This window comes from Lagenorhynchus albirostris, chromosome 3 (assembly GCF_949774975.1).
Source record: "Lagenorhynchus albirostris chromosome 3, mLagAlb1.1, whole genome shotgun sequence".
NCBI classification, from domain to species: Eukaryota; Metazoa; Chordata; class Mammalia; order Artiodactyla; family Delphinidae; genus Lagenorhynchus; species Lagenorhynchus albirostris.
The window spans coordinates 94,919,761-94,939,785 of NC_083097.1; the positions used below are offsets into that span (position 1 = coordinate 94,919,761).

The 20,025-nt window shown below is 41.2% G+C and overlaps 2 protein-coding genes across 2 annotated transcripts in view; both read left to right on the plus strand.

Moving 5' to 3' along the window:
* AP3S1 (adaptor related protein complex 3 subunit sigma 1) overlaps window positions 1-20,025 on the plus strand; it is a 181,746-nt gene that overhangs the window by 152,411 nt on the left and 9,310 nt on the right. The window lies entirely within an intron of this gene.
* LVRN (laeverin) overlaps window positions 1,830-20,025 on the plus strand; it is an 88,325-nt gene continuing 70,129 nt past the window's right edge. Inside the window, exon 1 of the mRNA XM_060143442.1 lies at window positions 1,830-2,524. Within this exon, the coding sequence (XP_059999425.1) occupies window positions 1,830-2,524 (695 nt within the window). The remainder of the gene's footprint in view (window positions 2,525-20,025) is intronic.

Genomic DNA, 20,025 nt, shown 5'->3' on the forward strand with positions numbered 1-20,025 from the left:
ATTTCTGAAGAAAGCAAACCAAACCTGTAATCAAGAGACTGGTCCAGGGCTTCCCTGGTGGCGCAGTGGTTGAGAGTCTACCTGCTGATGCAGAGGACACGGGTTCGTGCCCCAGTCCGGGAGGATCCCACATGCCGCGGAGCGGCTGGGCCCATGAGCCATGGCCGCTGAGCCTGCGCGTCCGGAGCCTGTGCTCCGCAACGGGAGAGGCCACAACAGTGAGAGGCCCGTGTACCGCAAAAAAAAAAAAAAAAAAAAAAAAAGAGACTGGTCCACAGATTACAGCACAACCATCTGCATGAGCCTGGTGTTAAGTCTCCTTTCTCCTCCCTGTCTTGTTCCAGAAGTCTTTTTGTTAATGTGATTAATTTCAGTTCGAGGAACTGGGAAGATCACATCTCCCAGGAGAATCACTTTCGTTTACCCTGTCTCTGACCTCAGGTGGAAGGGTTTCCTCATTGGAATGGAGATAACAGTTCCAAGCAGAAAAGTGAAGACCATTTTATGGCTGCGACGGAAAAATTCTCTTCATTCTGAAAAAAACTGAAGGAGTCTAAAGACGGGATACCCTCAAATAAATCATCGACCAGCAGCAGGATCTTTAATCACCTCCCCTCCCTCTTCCCCAGCACCTCCTGAGTATTTGCAAAGCCATTCTCAATTCACTCGAGTGCATGCTTGCAGACTGGGAACTCGGCTCACAGGACGCGGAACTCTCCCAGAAGTATCCGATAAATAGCAAACAGATGCCGAGGATGCCAAAGACCTCGCCCGACTAGGGCACCGCCTGGGAGATGAGTTCCAGACAGCGGTTTCCTAGTGGAAAAGGCTGGCCACCGGACTGTATTATTCTCTGTGCTTGAAACCAGTAGGTTTCCAAAGGAGGGCATCCTTTTTCCCCGGGCAGGGGTGCGGAGAGCCAGACACTGCCCCAGGACTGGAAACCCCATCCCCGGCAGTTGCGGATCTAAGAGGCGGCTTCCCGCCGTGCCCCTTCCCAAGGTAAAGCGGCCCTCCACTCTCCATCACCTGGAGACGCAGACGCCACGCTCTCCGGTTTTTTGTCGTCCCGTCTTCCAGCTCCACTTCCCAAGCTCAGAAAAGGCTCCGGGACACCCCTGACCCTGTTTCCAGCCTCGCACTTGTTGCCTGGGCCGCGTGAGGCCCGAGCTTATGCAGGAGGCGAATTTAGGGCAAATATTTGGCTCCGGAAGTTAGTTCAGACAGCGCGGCTGTCCCTAGCAGGTTCATTTCAAAGCATGTGCCCCAAAGTCCCGGTTCGTAAGCCCTCACCCCAGCCCCTAGCGCACGAATCCCTAGGTAGTGGCCGGCAAGTGTGCAGCCCGCAGCTCATCACTACAGTCAAGGAGTCGAGGGTGCTCTGTACCTGTCTCTTTTCCGACAACACCCGAAACCGCGCCGGTTCACGCCCAACAGATCCCGTGAATCCAAATACCCCCCCCCCGTCGGAGGTGCCCAAATTCGAGTTTGGTCCTACCGTCCCCTCCCTGCGCCTACTCTGGAAGCTCCTCTGCGAGGTCTTTCCCTTCAGACCCAAAGGGGCGCGCCCTCAGTTGCTCCAGGTCCGCCTCTTCCCCAGGCCCTGGCGGGGGCGGGGGTGGGTAGGCAGGGACCTGGATCTGATTAGCTGGGAGGGGAAGCCGAGGTCCCAACAGCGCTCTCCTGTCTCCCAGGCTCCTCGAGGAGGAGGGAGGGACGGTACAAGAGAGGAGGGGCGGGGGTCCCATCACTGAGCACCCAGGCCGGGGGTCTGAGCCGCCGCCGCCGCCGCCGGGCTCTCACCTCACCCCCAGCCCCGGGCTGCGGCCATGGGACCCCCTTCCAGCTCCGGCTTCTACGTGAGCCGCGTGGTAGCCCTGCTGCTGGCCGGGCTGGCTGCCGTGCTCCTGCTGGCGCTGGCCGTACTCGCCGCCCTGTACGGCCACTGCGCGCGCGTCCCGCCGTCGGAGCTTCACGACCGCGGGGGCCCGCACGCCGCGTCCTCCCCGCCAGGCAGGCAGGAGCCGGCGCGGACCCCGAAGCCCGGCCCCACTCTGGAGACGGAGGTGGCGCCCACCCCGCGCAACTGGCGACCCCCGGGGCCCTGGGACCAGCTGCGCCTGCCTCCCTGGCTCGTGCCGCTGCACTATGAGCTGGAGCTGTGGCCCCGTCTGAGGCCAGAAGAGCTCTCGGCGCCGGCGTTGCGCTTCACTGGCCGCGTGAACATCACCGTGCGCTGCATCGCGGCCACGGCGCGGCTGCTGCTTCACAGCCTCTTCCTGGACTGTGAAAGCGCCGAGGTGCGGGGACCACTGTCCCCGGACGCCGGAGACGCCACCGTGGGCCGCGTGCTGGTGGACGAGGTGTGGTTCGCGTTGGACATGCAGTACATGGTGCTAGAGCTTGGCGAAGCCCTGCAGCCCGGGAGCCGCTATGAGCTTCAGCTCAGCTTCTCCGGCCCGGTGTACCAGGACACCAGGGAGGGACTCTTCCTCAATCTCTACACGGACCAGGGTGAGCGCAGGTAAGGGCAGGCCGGCCCTGGCCTCCTCGGCCCCCGCCCCGCATTCCCCGCGCGCAGACTGCGGGTTCAGGTGCTTAGGTACGCGTCTCCTGCCCTTCGCAAAGAAACCCACCCCATCCTTCGCGACGTTTTCTTTTAGAGTCAGAGGGTGAGCGCCTCCTTCCTCCCTTTCCCTCTTCCTTTGGCCAGGTTTCAGCCCCATCCCTGCCCATCCAGTTCGTTTCTATCGTTGCCCCTTTTAAGGTCGCTGCTGCCCCAAAAGTTTATTTTCCTCTTCGGAGAACCCCTTTGTCCTCTAACCCAGAATTTACTTAGGGCAACGAGCAAACCCCTCGCTACTCAAAGTTTGGTCAAAAACTTTGAGTTGCTGGTCCGCGGTACCAACGTAACATCTGGGAGGTTGTTAGAAATGCAGACTCTTAAGCCCCACCCTCGACCAAGGGGATCCGAATATGCGTTTACCGGAGCTCCTCGGGTGATTCACCCGCGTTAGAGTTGGATAAGCACGGGGCTAGAGCACCGTTGCCGCTCTGCGGTTTCTCCCCAGCGCCTCTCTGCGCTTTTCGTGCTCTCTTTTGCCTGGGCGCTCCGTAAGTGCTGCTCTTGCAACAAATAGACCCACGTCGCGGCTGTTAGTTTCCATAGTTTTTTTCTTTTTGCTAAGGTTCTCCAAAACTTCAGAATCCCCTTTCATTCCTGCCCTCCCACCCCCTGCCCGGGCCCCGCGTGTCGTTTTGCGGGTGAGCAGCGGCATCCCCTCCCTTCCCCGCTCTTTGACCGGCTATGTGCCAGAGGTTCGGGATTCAAAAAAAAAAAAAAGTAAAAGCGATGACAAGGGACCTCCCCTCTGAGTCTGCAGGCTCACATAGTGTACATGTGTTCTCTTTACACTCGTTTGCGATAGTGTCTCCCACACGGAATGTTTCCAGCCCAAGAATTGCCTCTTTCCACGCTCTGGGACCACATTACTGACCCCCGGCGAGCGCTAGGGAAATGGTCTTTTTTTTTTTTCTTTTTTCAAACTGGTGAGCTCCTGCTTCGCTCATGCAGTGGTGGAGCCTTTGCGGTTTACACAACTGCATGTACTTTGCCCTTTATTATTAGAGAAAATGTTCTCAGATGTTCTCTGAGGGAAAGAAACCCACTAAATTACCCCCTAACTCTTCTCCTGCACTATTTTCAAAACTTCAGGGGTTTAAAATAAGTTTAATAAGCTGGCCTAAGTGGAAGCGTAATCTGTAACTTTTGTTTTTAAGGACAGTATGCTTGATTTTTCTCTCAAAAATGCATCAATACCTGAGAAACAGTTTTGAAAAGTTTCTCATGAGTATAATGTGTTACTGGAGTTACGGGCTCTGGAAACCTTTTGAAATAACTGTATTGTTAAGGTGCAGGATTTTTCAGAGGGGGAGAAAAGGATGCTTTTTTGCATAGCTACCTAACAGTGTTTTCTGCTGTCAGTTAGCAAATCTTCATCTCTTCACCATCTCTTCCTTCTTCCTGTCTTAATGGGTCTTTGGCCTGGACAAACTGCCCTAGCAAACACGGGAAATGAAAGTCCCTTTCCATTTTTCTATTGTGCTGCCAACTCTAGTAGTAACTAGAAACCATATTTTGAGAGCTTTCAAATTCAAATAAGCAGAAAATTTAATAAAGTCCTACAGATGTTCATAGACCTAGGTGGAGCCCCAGAACTGTGGCATCTTGAGAGGAGCTGTCGCCTGGAAGTTGTTCTTCTGAGTCTCTGCTTCTGAAACCAGGAAGAAGAGAAACCTGCAGCTGAGCTTGAAGCCAAGGTCACAAAGAACCTGAACAAAATGATGATTTGTGATGAGGCAGATTTTGGAAGCCCAGCAGGCTTGAGTTTGAGCTGTGTCACTTGAGCCAGTCTCTTCACCTCTCTGAGTTTGTTGCCTCATTCATGGAATAGACATAATAAGTGTCAACCTTTAGAATGTTGTGAGAATTAAGTGGGAAAGGGGGCACCGTGACTGGCATATAATCTGTGCGGTGATGGCTACTATCATTAGCTTGGGGTAAAATTATCCTGTTATCTAAACGTGGAAGCTGCCACGTTCCTGGTAGATACGATTCTAAGAAGATTTCTATATGCAGAGAAATTGCCCAATGTTTTCACATTTTTCTTGGGGTGTCTGTAATTCCAGCTGCAGTGGTTGGAACATGTTTACTTCTGTTCTTTGATGGTCTCTAATCACAGTCCAGACAGGCTAATGTTTTTAAATAATTTTACTCTACTCTAACGGAAGAGAGAAAGAAGGTCAATCCAGAAAATACAAAGAGCATCACTATTTGACACTTCTAAGGTTTAGGTTACGATTTGCTAGCTTCAGAGTTTGCTGGGGATGCTTTCTACCTGTGCTCAGCCTTTCTCTACCTGACAGGTGACTTCACATTTCTGCCATATAGGAGCCATCTACTGGATACCTTGGACATGTGCATCTTCCATGTGTGGAAAGTTGAGAGCAAGATCCAAATGTTAATGTCCCTCTAAGCAGTATTTCCCAAACTTCATTCACTGGCATATGACTATTTTCAGATTTTGCCATATTCAATATCTGTGGCCATATTATTTGCTAAAAAAGTTACTTGATTTAAACAAAAATGTTAAGTAGCTTTATTGAAAAGCAACTCTATACCATTATTATAGATGGAAAACCATTTGAAATTTATAGAAAGGAATGGCACAGACTAATACAACGAAAACAAAACATTGTTAATAAGTTCTAGCTGTCATTATTGTCTGCTGAAAGATCTGAAGGCTTTGAATCTGAAGGCTGCTCTCTCTTTCTTAAAAAAGGGAAATTAGAATTAGATGTTCAAGATAAATAACACCAAAGCAATGCTTTCTCTTGACCTAATCAGAATGATTCATAAAACTGAAAGGACTGACTTTATCATGTGTGAGTCTGATCTATGTAATAGTCTGTCTGAGGGCTACCAAAAATCCCTCTCCATCTATACTTTGGAAAATCCTGCATTAGAGTAGTGGTTCACACTTTAATGTGCATCAGAAACACTAAAGGAGCTTATTAAACATGTAGATTCCAGGGGCACACTCTCAGAAATTCCAGATCAGTACACCGATATTCATAGCAACACTATTCACAATAGCTACAAGGTGGAAGCAACCCAAATGTCCACTGATGGATGAAGGGAAGACACAAAATGTGGTCTATACATACAATGGAATATTATTCAGCCTTAAAAAGGAAGGAAATTCTGACATATGCTACTACACAGATGAATCTCGGGGACATTATATAAGGGACCTAAAGTAGTCAAATTTATAGGGACATAAAGTAGAATTGTGGTTGCTAGGGGCTGGGGGAGTGAAGAGTTTTTTTGGCTGTATTGGGTCTTTATTGCTGTGTGCGGGCTTTAGTTGCGGCGAGCAGGGGCAACTCTTCGTTGCAGTGTGTGGCCTTCTCATTGTGCTGGCTTCTCTTGTGGAACATGGGCTCTAGGCGCACAGGCTTCAGTAGTTGTGACACATGGGCTCAGTAGTTGTGGCTCGCAGGCTCTAGAGTGCAGGCTCAGTAGTTGTGGCACACGGACTTAGTTGCTCCGTGGCATGTGGGATCCTCCCGGACCAGGGATCGAACCCATATCCCCCGCATTGGCAGGTGGATTCTCAACCACTGCGCCACCAGGGAATTCCCGAGTGGGGAGTTTTTGTTTAATGAGTACAGTTTTAGTTTTGCAAGATAAAAAGAGTTCTGGAGACTGGTTGTACAACAATGTGAATGTACTTAACACCACTCAACGTTATACTTAAAACTGGTTAAGATGATGAATTTTATGTTTTGTGTATTGGGTTGGTCAAAATTTTCATTCATGTTTTTCCATAAGATGTTATGGAAAAACCCAAAGGAACTCTTTGGCCAACCCAATATTTTCCACAATTTAAAAAATTTTAAAAGCAAAAACTTTCCAGAGCAGTGAGTTTTGAGTGGGGTTTGGAAATTTACATATTTTAACAATTGCTGCGATAAACATCTTTTCGTGCTTATTTGCCATCTGTATGTATATCACTTCAATGAAATGTCTCTTCATGTCTTTTTTCCATTTTCTAATTGAATTTTTTTATTTTATATTTATTTATTTGGCTGCATTGTATCTTCATTGCTGTGAGCAGTCTTTCTCTAGTTGTGGCGAGTGGGGACTACTCTTCGTTGAGGTGCCTCAGGCTTCTCGTTGCGGTGGCTTCTCTTGCAGAGCATGCATGGGCTCTAGGCATGCAAGCTTCAGTAGCTGTGGCATGTGGGCTTCAGTAGTTGTGGCTTGCGGGCTCTAGAGTGCAGGCTCAGTAGTTGTGGCGCACGGGCTTAGTTGCTCTGTGGCATGTGGGATCTTCCCAGACCAGGGCTCAAACCGGTGTCCCCTGCATTGGCAGGCAGATTCTTAACCACTCTGCCACCAGGGAAGTCCGCTGAATGGTTTTTTTACAGTGGCGTCCTGGGATTTTTTTAATATAATCTACATCTGAGTCCATTGTGAAATATGTGGCTTACAAATATCATTCTGCCTGTCTGTAACTTGTCTTTTAATCTTCTTAATAAGGTTTTCAGAGAGCAAAAGTTTTAATATTAAAGAAGTCCAATTTATCGGTATTTTTTATAGAACATACCTTTGGTGTAATGTCTAAGAATTCTTCTTTTAAAGACTTTGTTGGGTTTTTTTTGGAGACGTTTTAGGTTTACAACAAAATTTAGGGGGAAGTAGAGAGATTCCTCATATATCCCCTGCCTCCACACATGCATAGCCTCCCCCATTATCAATATCACTCACTAGAATGGCACTAAGGATGAATCTGTATCGGCACATCATAATCACCCCAAATTCATAGTTTACCTTAGGGTTTACTTTTGGTGGTGTACGTTCTATCTGTTTGGACAAATATATACTGACTTATAGCCATCATTATAATACCATACAGAGTATTTTCACTGCTCTAAAAATCCTTTGCTATCTGCCTATTCATCTTCCCACCCACCCACTCTGCCCAGCAACCACTGATCTTTTTATTGTCTGCATAGTTTTGCCTTTTCCATATGTCGTACTGTTAGAATCATACAGTATATCACCTTTTCAGCGTGGCTTCTTTCACTTAGCAATATGCATTTAAGGTTCCTCCATGTCTTTTCATGTTGCAATAGCTCATTTCTTTTTAGTGCTGAATAATATTCTATTGTCTGGATGTACCACAGTTTATTTATCTAGTCACCTACAGAAGGACATCTTTTCTGCTTCCAAGTTTTGACAATTATGAAAAAAGCTGTTATAAACTCTGTGCACAGGTTTTTGTGTAGACATACATTTTCAACTACTTTAGGTAAATACCAAGAAACATAATTGCTGGATCATATGGTAAGCTTATGTTTAGTTTTGTAAGATACTGGCAAACTGTCTTCCAGAATGGATATACCATTTTGTATTCCCATCAGGAATGAATGAGTGTTCCTTTTGCTCCATATTCTTGTCAGCATTTGATGTTGTCAGTGTTCTGGATTTTGGCCTATATTCTAATAAGTATCTCATTGTTTTAATTTGCATTTCCCTGATGACATACAATGTGAAGTATCCTCTCATATGCTTTTCTGTATAATTTCTTTGGTGAGGTATCTGCTGAAGTCTTTGGCCCATTTTTTAATTGAGTTGTTTGTCTTCTTTTTTTAAATTTTATTTTATTCAAGTGTAGTTGATTTACAATGTTATTAATTTCTGCTGTACAGCAAAGTGATTCAGTTAACATACATAGAATGGAGTTGTTTGTTTTCTTTTGTTTTAAGATTTATTATGTATTTATTTAATTTATTTTTGGCTGCATCAGGTCTTAGTTGCAGCGTGCGGGTTCTTTGTTGAGGTGCATGGGCTTCTCTCTAGTTGTGGCATGAGGGTTTTCTCTTCTCTAGTTGTGGCGCACAGGCTCCAGGGTGCATGGGCTCTGTAGTTTGTGGCACACAGGCTCTAGCTGAGGCACGCAAGCTCAGTAGTTGTGGCATGCAGGCTTAGTTGCCCCTCGGCATGTGGGATATTAGTTCCCTGACCAGGGATTGAACCCACGTGCCCTGCATTGTGAGACGGATTCTTTACCACTGGACCACCAGGGAAGTTCGTGTTTGTTTTCTTGTTGTTGAATTTTAAGAGTTCTTTGTATATTTTGGATAACAGTCTTTTATCAGATGTGTCTTTTGCAAATATATTCTGCCAGATAAATATTTCTTTTATTGATCATGTCTTTGGTGTATTATCTTAAAAGACATCACCATACCCAAGATAATTTAGGTTTTCTCCTATGTTATCTTCTAGGAGTTTTATAATTTTACATTTTACATTTAGATCTATGATCCATTATGAGTTAATTTTTATGAAGGGTGTAAGGTCTGGGTCTAGATTCAGTTTTTTTTTGCATGTGGGCGTCCAGTAAGAGATTTTCTTTACTCCATGGTATTGCCTTTGCTTCTTTGTCAAAGATTAGTTGACTATGTTTTTATGGGTCTATTTCTTGGCTCTCTATTTTATTCCCTTGATCTGTCTATTCTTTTGCCAATACCACACTGTCTTGATTATTTTAGCTTTATAGTAAGTCTTGAAGTCAGGTAGTGTAAATCTTCCAGCTTTGTTCTTCTCCTTCGATACTGTGTTAGGTATTCTGTTTTTTTTGCCTCTCACTATAAACCTTAGAATCATTTTGTCCAAATCCATAAACTTAACTTGCTAGGATTTTAAATGAGATTGCACTGAATCAATGGATCAAGTTGGGAAGAACTGATACGCTGATAATATTGAGTCTTCAGATCCATGAATATGGAATAACTCTCCATTTATTTAGCTCTTTTTAAAATTTCATTCATCAGAGTTTTCTATTTTTCCTTATCTAAATCTTGTACATATTTTGTTAGATTTATACCTAAGTATTTCATTTTTAGGGACACTAATGTAAATGGCACTATGTTTTTAATTTCAAATCCATTTGTTCACTGTTGGTATATACGAAATAAATTGACTTTTGTATGTTAACCTTATATCCTGCAAATTTGCTATAATTGCTTATTAGTTCCAGGAGGTTTTTGTCAATTCTTTTGGATTTTGTAGAAAACACAGATGATCATCTTCTCTGTGAATAAGAGTGTTTTATTTCTTCCTTCCCAATGAATATATCTTTTATTTCCTTTTCTTGACTTACTGCATTTGGAAGGACTTCCAGTACAATGTTGAAAAGGAGTGGCAAGAGGGGACATCCTTGCCTTGTCCCTGATCTTAGTGGAAAGCTTTAAATTCTCACCATTTAGTATGATGTTAGCTGTAGATTTTCTTGTAGATGGCCTTTATTAAGATTAGGCAGTCCCCCTCTATTCTTACTTTACTGAGAATTTTAATTGTAAATGGGTGCTGGATCTTGGCAAATGCTTTCTTTGCATCTATTAATGGGTGACCATGTGATTTTTCTTATCTAGTCTGTTGATGTGATGGATAACATTAATTGATTTTTGAATGTTGAACTAGTCTTGCATACCTGGGATAAATTCCACTTGGTCGGGATATGTAATTCTTTTTATGCATTGTTGGATTTGATTTGCTAATATTTTGTTGAGGATTTTTGCGTCTCTGTTCAGGAGAGCTATTGGCCTGTAGTTTTCTTTTCTTATAATGTTTTGTTCTGGTTTTGGTGTTAGGGTAATGCTGGCCTCATAAAATGAGTTAGGAAGTATTCCCTTTGCTTCTATCCTGTGAACGTGATTGTAGAGAATTGGTATTCCTTAAATGTTTGGTAGAATTTACCAGTGAACCCATCTGGGCCTGGTGATTTCTGTTTTGAAAGGTTATTAATTATTGATTCAATTTCTTTAATAGATATAGGCTTTTTCAGATTGTTCCTTCTTGTGTGAGTTCTGGCAGATTGTATCTTTCAAGGATTGGTCCTTTTCATTTAAAGTATCAAATTTGTGGGCATAAATTAGTTCATAGTATTCCTTATTATCTTTTGAATGTCCATGGTATCTGTGGTGATGTCCCCTCTTTCATTTCTGATATTGGTATTGATATAATGGATTAATATATATCATATCTGTTACTCTTTTCTATTTTTTTGCCCTTGCTCTTTTTCCCATTTTTGTCTTCCACTCTTTTTTTGCCTTTCTTTACTATGTTGAATTTTCCAGGCCATGAACACAGAATATCTGTTCATTTATTTAAATCTTTGATCTATTTCACCAGCATTTTAGCATTTTTAACATACAACTCCTATACCTGTTTTATTAGATTTATGCCTAAGTATTTAATTTTATTTGAGCAATTGTAAATGGTATTGTATTTTTAATTTTAGTTTTTATGTATCTGTTTCTACTACAAAGAAATAGTGAGTTTTGTGTGCTTATCTTGTGTCCTAGGACTTGGTGATCTCACTTGCAAGATCTAGGAGTTTTTGTTTTGTTTTTATAGATTCCTTGGGATTTTCTATGTAGATCATCATGTTATCTGCATACAGAGACAGTTTTATTTCTACTATTCCAATCCATTTGCCATTTCTTTTCTTACCTTACTTTGCTGGCTGAAATTTCCAGCACTATGTTGACCAAGAGTGGTAAGTGTGGACATTCTTTTTCCCTAATGTTAGGGAGAAAGATTTTAGCCTTTCACTGTTCAGTATGATTTTAGGTGGAGGTTTTTTTGTATATGTTCCTTATCAAGTTGAGGAAGTTTCCCTCTATTCACAGTATTTCTGAGTTGCTTTTTTTTTTTTTAATCACAAATAGATGCTGGATCTTGTCAAACACTGACATTACCTGTTACTGGATAGAACATAATGGAAAATGGAGGATACAACAAAATTACCAAAAGAGTGCCTGAAGAAGATCTCAGAGCAAGATCCTTGTTCTTCCCTTTATGGTTAGCATGGTCTGCAACCAGGGTGGCTTCTAATTCATAGAGTAGAAATGGCTTAGGCCAATGGGCCCTGGATTGTGTATGTTTTCCTTGTGATCTTTTTGAGGTCAAAGGGGATCTAGAATTTTGCACATGGGATAAGAACATTGACTAGGAAGCTAAAGAGGGGCCACCATGCCAGGGATCAAAGTAAATGTGTTGCAGTGAATGCTGTGGAGTGGTTGTGCAAGGTGTGGTCCAGAGGGAGTTGCAGCCAGACTCAGAGGACTGGCCATGTGAGCAAGAGCCCAGATGAGTGCCATGTTATCAGTGGGAACTGCTGAGCCTTGACTGTTGTGAAGGAATGGTTTACAAGTCATACCAGTCAAGAGAATGCAGTCACATCAATATGGCAAATCCAAGATGTCCTCTCCTGTCAAGAGGTCTCCTCCTTCTCTGCCCTTCCCCAGTCTGGCATCTGGGTGTAGGAGAAAGCTTCTTAGTTCTCATGCCCTTATGAAATAAAAGAGCCCTGAAAGGGAATTTGGATTTTAAATGACTATCCCCCCAAACAAGACTGCTTTAAAATCAGTAACGATGAGTAACCTGTAATTGGCAAGCTTGCGTTCTTTTCCTCTACCATCAGTGAGAATATGGGTTCCAGAGTATGAAGTTATAGGACAGATTGCTTTACACATCTGAGTTCTGGTAAGTAAATTTTGACAATTAATTCTCTGCATGTAAAATAAATGTTTCCTCCAACACTAATGACTAGAGCTTATAACATTCCAATTCATCCAAGCTTTCCAAACAATTATTACCAAGGACTCCATAAACCAGTGTACTCCAAAACTATATTTTGTACCAGTTACTTCTGACCTTTGGAAACCATTGCAGAGAATACTTATGCTAAAGGCCAGTTTCTCAGTTCATCAAGGTCTGATTAGTCACCTGATAAAAGAGGTACTAGGAAAAGTGAAATAAAAAACATCTTGTGTTCTTTCCTTTCCTGATAAGTACAAGTCGCTCAGATGGCCCTAGACTGTACAGAATGGCTAATAGGTTGTCTTTGGCCATTTTAAAGATGTAAGGAGACCTTTTCTGAAATATCTTCCTGAGGGTAAAATTGGTTACAGCACTACTGAGAATATTAGGGGACCATGTTCCACTAGTACATCTTGCAAGATGAACTTGGCCTTCCCTGAGACCGTTGTTCATAATCACTAACCCCAATTAATAAATACACACCTTTGGGGTCTCTTTCATTAGGGTGATATTATACCGTTACTAGCTATGAGAATTTTTAAATATGTACGTCTTCATTTACTGTGTGCAAGATATATGTACGGTATAAGATGGATGTGAGAAGTATGGGATCTAACTCCATAAAAACAACTTAAAAACATGACAGTAATATCACTGTTTGCAGATGACATGATACTATACATAGAGAATCCTAAAGATGCTGCCAGAAAACTACGAGAGCTAATCAATAAATTTGATAAAGTAGCAGGATACAAAATTAACGCACAGAAATCTCTTGCATTCCTATACACTAACGACGAAAAATCTGAAAGAGAAATTAAGGAAACACTCCCATTTACCATTGCAACAAAAAGAATAAAATACCTAGGAATAAACCTACCTAAGGAGACAAAAGACCTGTATGTAGAAAACTATAAGACACTGATGAAAGAAATTGAAGATGATACAAACAGATGGAGAGATATACCGTGTTCTTGGATTGGAAGAATCAAGATTGTGAAAATGGCTATACTACCTAAAGCAATCTACAGATCCAAAGCAATCCCTATCAAACTAGCAATGGCATTTTTCACAGAACTGGAACAAAAAATTTCACAATTTGTATGGAAACACAACAGACCCCAAATAGCCAAAGCAATCTTGAGAACGAAAAACGGAGCTGGAGTAATCAGGCTCCCTGACTTCAGACTATACTACAAAGCATCAAGATGCAGTCATCAAGATGGTATGGTACTGGCACAAAAACAGAAATATAGATCAATGAAACAGGATAGAAAGCCCAGAGATAAACCCATGCACATATGGTCACCTTATCTTTGATAAAGGAGGCAAGAATATACAATGGAGAAAAGACAGCCTCTTCAATAAGTGGTGCTAGGAAAACTAGACAGCTACATGTAAAACAAGGAAATTAGAACACTTCCTAAAACCACACACAAAAATAAACTCAAAATGGATTAAAGACCTAAATGTAAGGCCAGACACTATAAAACTCTTACAGGGAAACATAGGCAGAACACTCTGTGACATAAATCACAGCAAGATCCTTATTGACCCACCTCCTAGAGAAATGGAAATAAAAACAAAAATAAACAAATGGGACCTAATGAAACTTCAAAGCTTTTGCACAGCAAAGGAAACCACAAGCAAGATGAAAAGACGGCCCTCAGAATGTGAGAAAACATTTGCAAACAAAGTAACTGACAAAGCATTAATCTCCAAAATATACAAGCTGCTCATGCAGCTCAATATCAAAAAAACAAACAACCCAATCCAAAAATGGGCAGAAGACATAAATAGACATTTCTCCAAAGAAGATACACAGATTGCCAACAAACACATGAAAGGATGCTCAACATCACTAATCATTAGAGAAATGGAAATCAAAACTACAATGAGGTATCACCTCACACCAGTCAGAATGGCCATCATCAAAAAATCTACAAACAATAAATGCTTGAGAGGGTGTGGAGAAAAGGGAACCCTCTTGCACTGTTGGTGGGAATATAAATTGATACAGCCACTATGGAGAACAGTATGGAGGTTCCCTCAAAAACTAAAAATAGAACTACCATATGACTCAGCAATCCCACTACATATCCCCTGAGAAAACCGTAGTTCAAAAAGAGACATGTACCACAATGTTCATTGCAGCACTATTTACAATAGCCAGGACATGGAAGCAACCTAAGTGTCCATCGACAGATGAATGGATAAAGAATATGTGGCACATATATACAATGGAATATTACTCAGCCATAAGAAGAAACAAAACTGAGTTATTTGTAGTGAGGTGGATGGACCTAGAGTCTGTCATACAGAGTGAAGTAAGTCAGAAAGAGAAAAACAAATACCGTATGCTAACAAGTATATATGGAATCTTAAAAAGAAAAATCGTTCTGATGAGCATAGGGGCAGGACAGGAATAAAGACGCAGATGTAGAGAATGGACTTGAGGACCTGGGGAGGGGGGAAGGGTAAGCTGGGACGAAGTGAGAGAGTAGCATTAACATATATACACTACGAAATGTAAAATAGCTAGCTAGTGGGAAGCAGCAGCATAGCACAGGGTGATCAGCTGTGCTTTGTGACCACCTAGAAGGGTGGGAGAGGGAGGGTGGGAGGGAGATGCAAGAGGGAGGGGATATGGGGATATATGTATACATATAGCTGATTCATTTTGTTATATAGCAGAAAGTAACACACCATTGTAAATCAATTATACTCCAGTAAAGTTGTTAAAAAAAAAAATGACAGTACTAGAGGCACCTCTTTTTCTTATTGGCATAAGTCGATTGAGAGGGTTTAGACTGTGTTAAAAAAACAAAATTCAACTGAGTACATGTATTCAGTGATGCATAAATCAGGCAGCATCCCATCTAGCAAATAGAAAGGTGCTCCCAGGAGCTGTACAAAATGAAAGACTTTTATAGGCAGAAGGGGGCAGGACAAGGAAGTCATACTAGCAAAGACTGATTGTTCAGGGCAAGGTCACCTTTCTTTAGGGGTGACTGTGGTCTATCAGACATATAACCTCACTAGTGCTGACTAGGTAATTCCAGGTTGAGTTGTTTAAGATTCCATTCCTGGGAGAAGGGGAAACTGTAATTAAGTATCAAGTCTCAGTTTGGTGATGTGGGGCATAGTACCAATGACTCCATTTTGGGCCTGTTGTCTTGTTTTTAACAAATGAGATCTTTTAAGTTCACTGTGAAGAAAACGTCTTCCCTTTGTTTGAAAAGTCTGAAGGTCAAATCTACATTAGAAATGGCAACCCTTGCTTAACCTTCTCATAGCACTTTTGAGAGAATGTGCCCTACACAGGCCATGCTCTGTACCAGTGACCTTCTCTCCATATTCCTGTTCCAGCTTTCTTATGATTACTATTTACATGATGTATCTTTTCTTAACTTTTACTTTTAATCTATATGTGTCTTGATAATAAAAGTGAATTTCTTATTGAAACATAGTGTTAGGTCTTACAGTCTGACAATCTCTGCCCTTTAGTTGGGGTGTTTAGACTATTTACATTTGATGTAGTTATTGAGTTGATTGGATTCAAATCTACCATCTTGCTATTTGCTCTCTATTGTCTAAACTGGTTTTTATTTTATTTTTCTCTTCTTTTGGATTGAGTAGTTTTTAATATTCCATTTAATATTAACTTGGCTAATTAGCTATGTCTTTTTGTGTGTGGTGAGGTGAGAAGGAGAGCAGGAGGATTGCTCTAAGGTTTACAATATGTGTCCCAACTTATCACAGACTACATTCAAATGGAACTATACCCACTTTACATATAATATATAAATCTTAGAAGAACATGTTTCTGTTTTCCCCCTCCTATCCTTTGTGCTACAGCTGCTACACATCTTACTTTTACATAGGTTATTAACCCTACCATATACTGTTATTGTTCTTCCTTTAAACAATTAATTACTTTAAGATAAATTTTTACAAGAGAAAAAATTTTTATTTACTTACATATATACCATCTCCAGGGCTCTTCATTCCTTTGTGTACATCTAAGTTTCCATGTTATATTATTTTCTTTCACCTGAAAGACTTTAACATTTCTTCAAGTTCAGGTCTACTGGTGATAAATTCTCAGTTTTTGTCTGTCTGAAAATTTTTATTTTTCCTTCATTTTTGAAAGATATTTTTGCTCAGTATAGAATTCTAGATTGGTGGGGTTTTGTTTTTAATTTCAGCAGTTTAAGGATGTTATTTCATTGACTTATGGCTTGAATAATTTCTGAAGAGAAGTCTAGGGATTTTAATTTTTGTTCCTCTGTATGAGATTTGCTCTTCTGTGATAATCATATGATTTTTCTTTTTTAATTTGTTACTATGGCAAATTATACTGATTGACTTTCTAATATTAAACTAAGTTTGCATTGCCATGATAAATTCCACTTGGTCTTGATGTATTATCCTTTTATATTTTGTTGCATTCAACTCACTAAAGCTTTGTTTATAATTTTTGCATCTATGTTCATGAGACATATAGACTTGTGGCTTTTTGTTTTGTTTTGCTTTTTATCTTGCAATGTCTTTGTCTGGTTTTAGTATCAGAGTAACACTGGCTTCAAATAATAAATTTGAAGGTATTCCTTCTTTAATTTTCTGGAAATATTTATGTAGAATTAGTATTATTTCTTCCTTAAATGCTTGGTTGAGTTTCACCAATGAAGCCACCTGGGCTCAGAGCTTCTTTGTGAGATGGTTTTTAACTACAAAATAAGCTTCCTTAATAGATATAGGACTATTCAGGTTATCTATCTCTTTATGAGTGAGCTTTGGTAGTTTAAGTCTTTCAAGGAATTTGTCCATCTAATCAAAGTTGCCAAATTTATAAGTATAAAGTTGGTCAAAATATTCCTTTCCTCTTGTTATTTTAATATCTGTAGAATCTGTAGTGATGTCACCTGTTTCTTTCCTGATATTGGTCATTTGTGTCTTCTCTCTTTGGGGAGCTGGAGCCCTGGTTCTGTTACCACTCCTGTCCCTTACTAGTTGTCTAACCAGTTGCATAAACTCCCAGGGATTCAGCTTTTACATCTGTAAATTAAGAGAGTGGAGCTCTGTAAAGTCTCTTCCACTTCTGATAGTCGATAACTTTGACCTGTCTGTCTAGAGATTTATCTACTTTATTAATCTTCTTGTAGAACCAGTTTTTTATTTCATACATTTCCTCTATTTTTCTGTTTTTTATTTCAATACTTCATGCATTAATCTTTATTATTTCCTTTTTTTGCTTTGGGCTTCATTTCCTTTTCTTATTCTGTTTTCTTAAGGTGGGTGCAAGGTCATTGATTTAAGATCTTCTTTCTCCTCCAATATAGGCATTTAATGCTATAAATTTTCCACTAACTACTGCTTTAGTGACATGCCACAGATGATGTTATGTTGCTTTTTCATTTTCATTCAGTTGAAAATACTTTCTAATTTCCCTTTTGATTTCTTCTTTGACTCATGGGTTACTTAGAACTGTTCTATTTTGTTTCCAAATATTTGTGCATTTTCTCATTTTTTTAATTGAACCCCTGATATTTTAAATTTTATGTTGCTGAATGCTGCATTTTGTTATATTGCTTTAATGAATGATGGCCTTTTTTTGAATAGGCACATAAATTTATGTGATCCTTTGGTGATCCTTTTGATCCTTGTTTGATCTCTTGAGTCTTGTGTTTAAGCACTTTTAGAGTGGATCTAAAGTCGCCTTTACTCTAGGGCTACTTTAGTTCACTACGCAGGCATTACCCTTCTGGTCTCTGTTGAAAAATCCAAATATTCTGGAGATGTCTATACTCTGGTTTGTGGGAACTTGAACAACTCCTAGCACTATGTGAACTCTGGGAATTGTTCAGCTTTCCCCTCCCTGGTAGCTGTTCTTTCCCTGACAGATTTTCTTTGCTTGACCTTCTGAAGTGCAGATTACTATTTGACCAAAGACTCGAGGGAGATTCTATGCAGATTTCTGGGTGTCTTTCTCTGCATACCTACTCCTCCTTTATAGTCTACCCTGCAAATTCTAGCTATCTAGGTCTCCGTGAGCATCCATCTCTGCCTCCTCAACTTAGTGGGACAACTGAACTCTGTTTCAGTTCTCCTTCCCTGTGCTGCAGTTTAGAAATCACTTCCAGATAGAAAGACAAGGTGATTGTAGAGTTTCACTTCTTTGTTTCTCTTCTCTTGGGAATCACAGTCCTGTGCGTCCTGTTATCCAATGTCTGAAATCAGTTGTTTCATATATTTCATCAGGTTTTTTAGTTGTTTTCAGCAGAAGGCTAATTCTAGCCTTTGCTGCTTCCTTATGCTGGAAATAGAAGTCTTATCATCTCTCGGTAATGCTATTAATTATGAAGTTAATCCTCAGTCATCTTCATGATATCTTACTCTAATTTTAGTATTTGTGACATTATATACTTCAAGCAGGCAGTGCATGGAAAAGACCCTGGGCTTGGGAGCTGGAGCCCTGGTTCTGGTACCATCCCTACCACTTACTAGTTATCAAATCAGTTACATAGATTTCCTGGGTGTCAGCTTCCCCATCTGTAAACTAAGATGGTGGAACTCTCCAAGGTCTCTTCCAATTTTGAAATTCAATGAAAGAGAGAATGTATGAGAGAGCAGACAACAGAAACAAGAAGAACTACAATCCTGCAGAATGTGGAACGAAAACCACATTCACAGAAAGATAGACAAAATGAAAAGGCAGAGGGCTATGTACCAGATGAAGAAACAAGGTAAGACCACAGGGGCTTCCCTGGTGGTGCAATGGTTGAGAGTCCACCTGCCAATGCAGGGGACACGGGTTCATGCCCTGGTATGGGAGGATCCCACATGCCACGGAGCAGCTAGACCCGTGAGCCATGGCCGCTGAGCCTGTGCGTCTGGAGACTGTGCTCCACAATGGGAGAGGACACAACAGTGTCCTCTGCAAAAAAAGACTGCAAAAAAAAAAAAAAAAAGATAAGACCCCAGAAAAACAATTAAATGAAGTGGAGATAAGCAACCTTCCAGAAAAAGAATTCAGAGTAATGATAGTGAAGATGATCCAGGACCTTGGAAAAAGAATAGAGGCAAAGATCTAGAAGTTGCAAGAAATGTTTAACAAAGACCTAGAAGAATTAAAGAACAAACACCTAGAGAATTAAAGAACAAACAAACAGAGATGAACAATACAATAACTGAAATGAAAAATGCACTAGAAGGAATCAAAAGCAGAATAACTGAGGCAGAAGAACAGATAAGTGACCTGGAAGACAGAATGGTGGAATTCACTGCTGTGGAACAGAATAATGAAAAAAGAATGAAAAGAAATGAAGACAGCCTAAGAGACCTCTGGGACAATATTAAACATAACAACATTCACATTATAGGGGTCCCAGAAGGAGAAGAGAGAGAGAAAAGACGCAAGAAAATATTTGAAGAGATTATAGTTGAAAACTTCCCTAACATGGGAAAGGAAACAGCCACCCAAGTCTAGGAAAGGCAGAGAGTCCCAGGCAGGATAAATCCAAGGAGAAACACACTGAGACACATAGTAATCAAATTGACAAAAATTAAAGACAAAGAAAAATTATTAAAAGCAAAAGGGAAAAATAATGACAAATAACATACAAGGGAACTCCCATAAGGTTAACAGCTGATTTATCAGCAAAAACTTTACAAGCCAGATGGGACTGGCATGATACATTTAAAGTGATGACAAGGAAGAACCTTCAATCAAGATTACTCTACCTACCAGGGATCTCATTCAGACTTGATGGAGAAATCAAAAGCTTTACAGACAAGCAAAAGCTAAGAGAATTCAGCACCAGCAAACCAGCTGTACAACAAATGCTAAA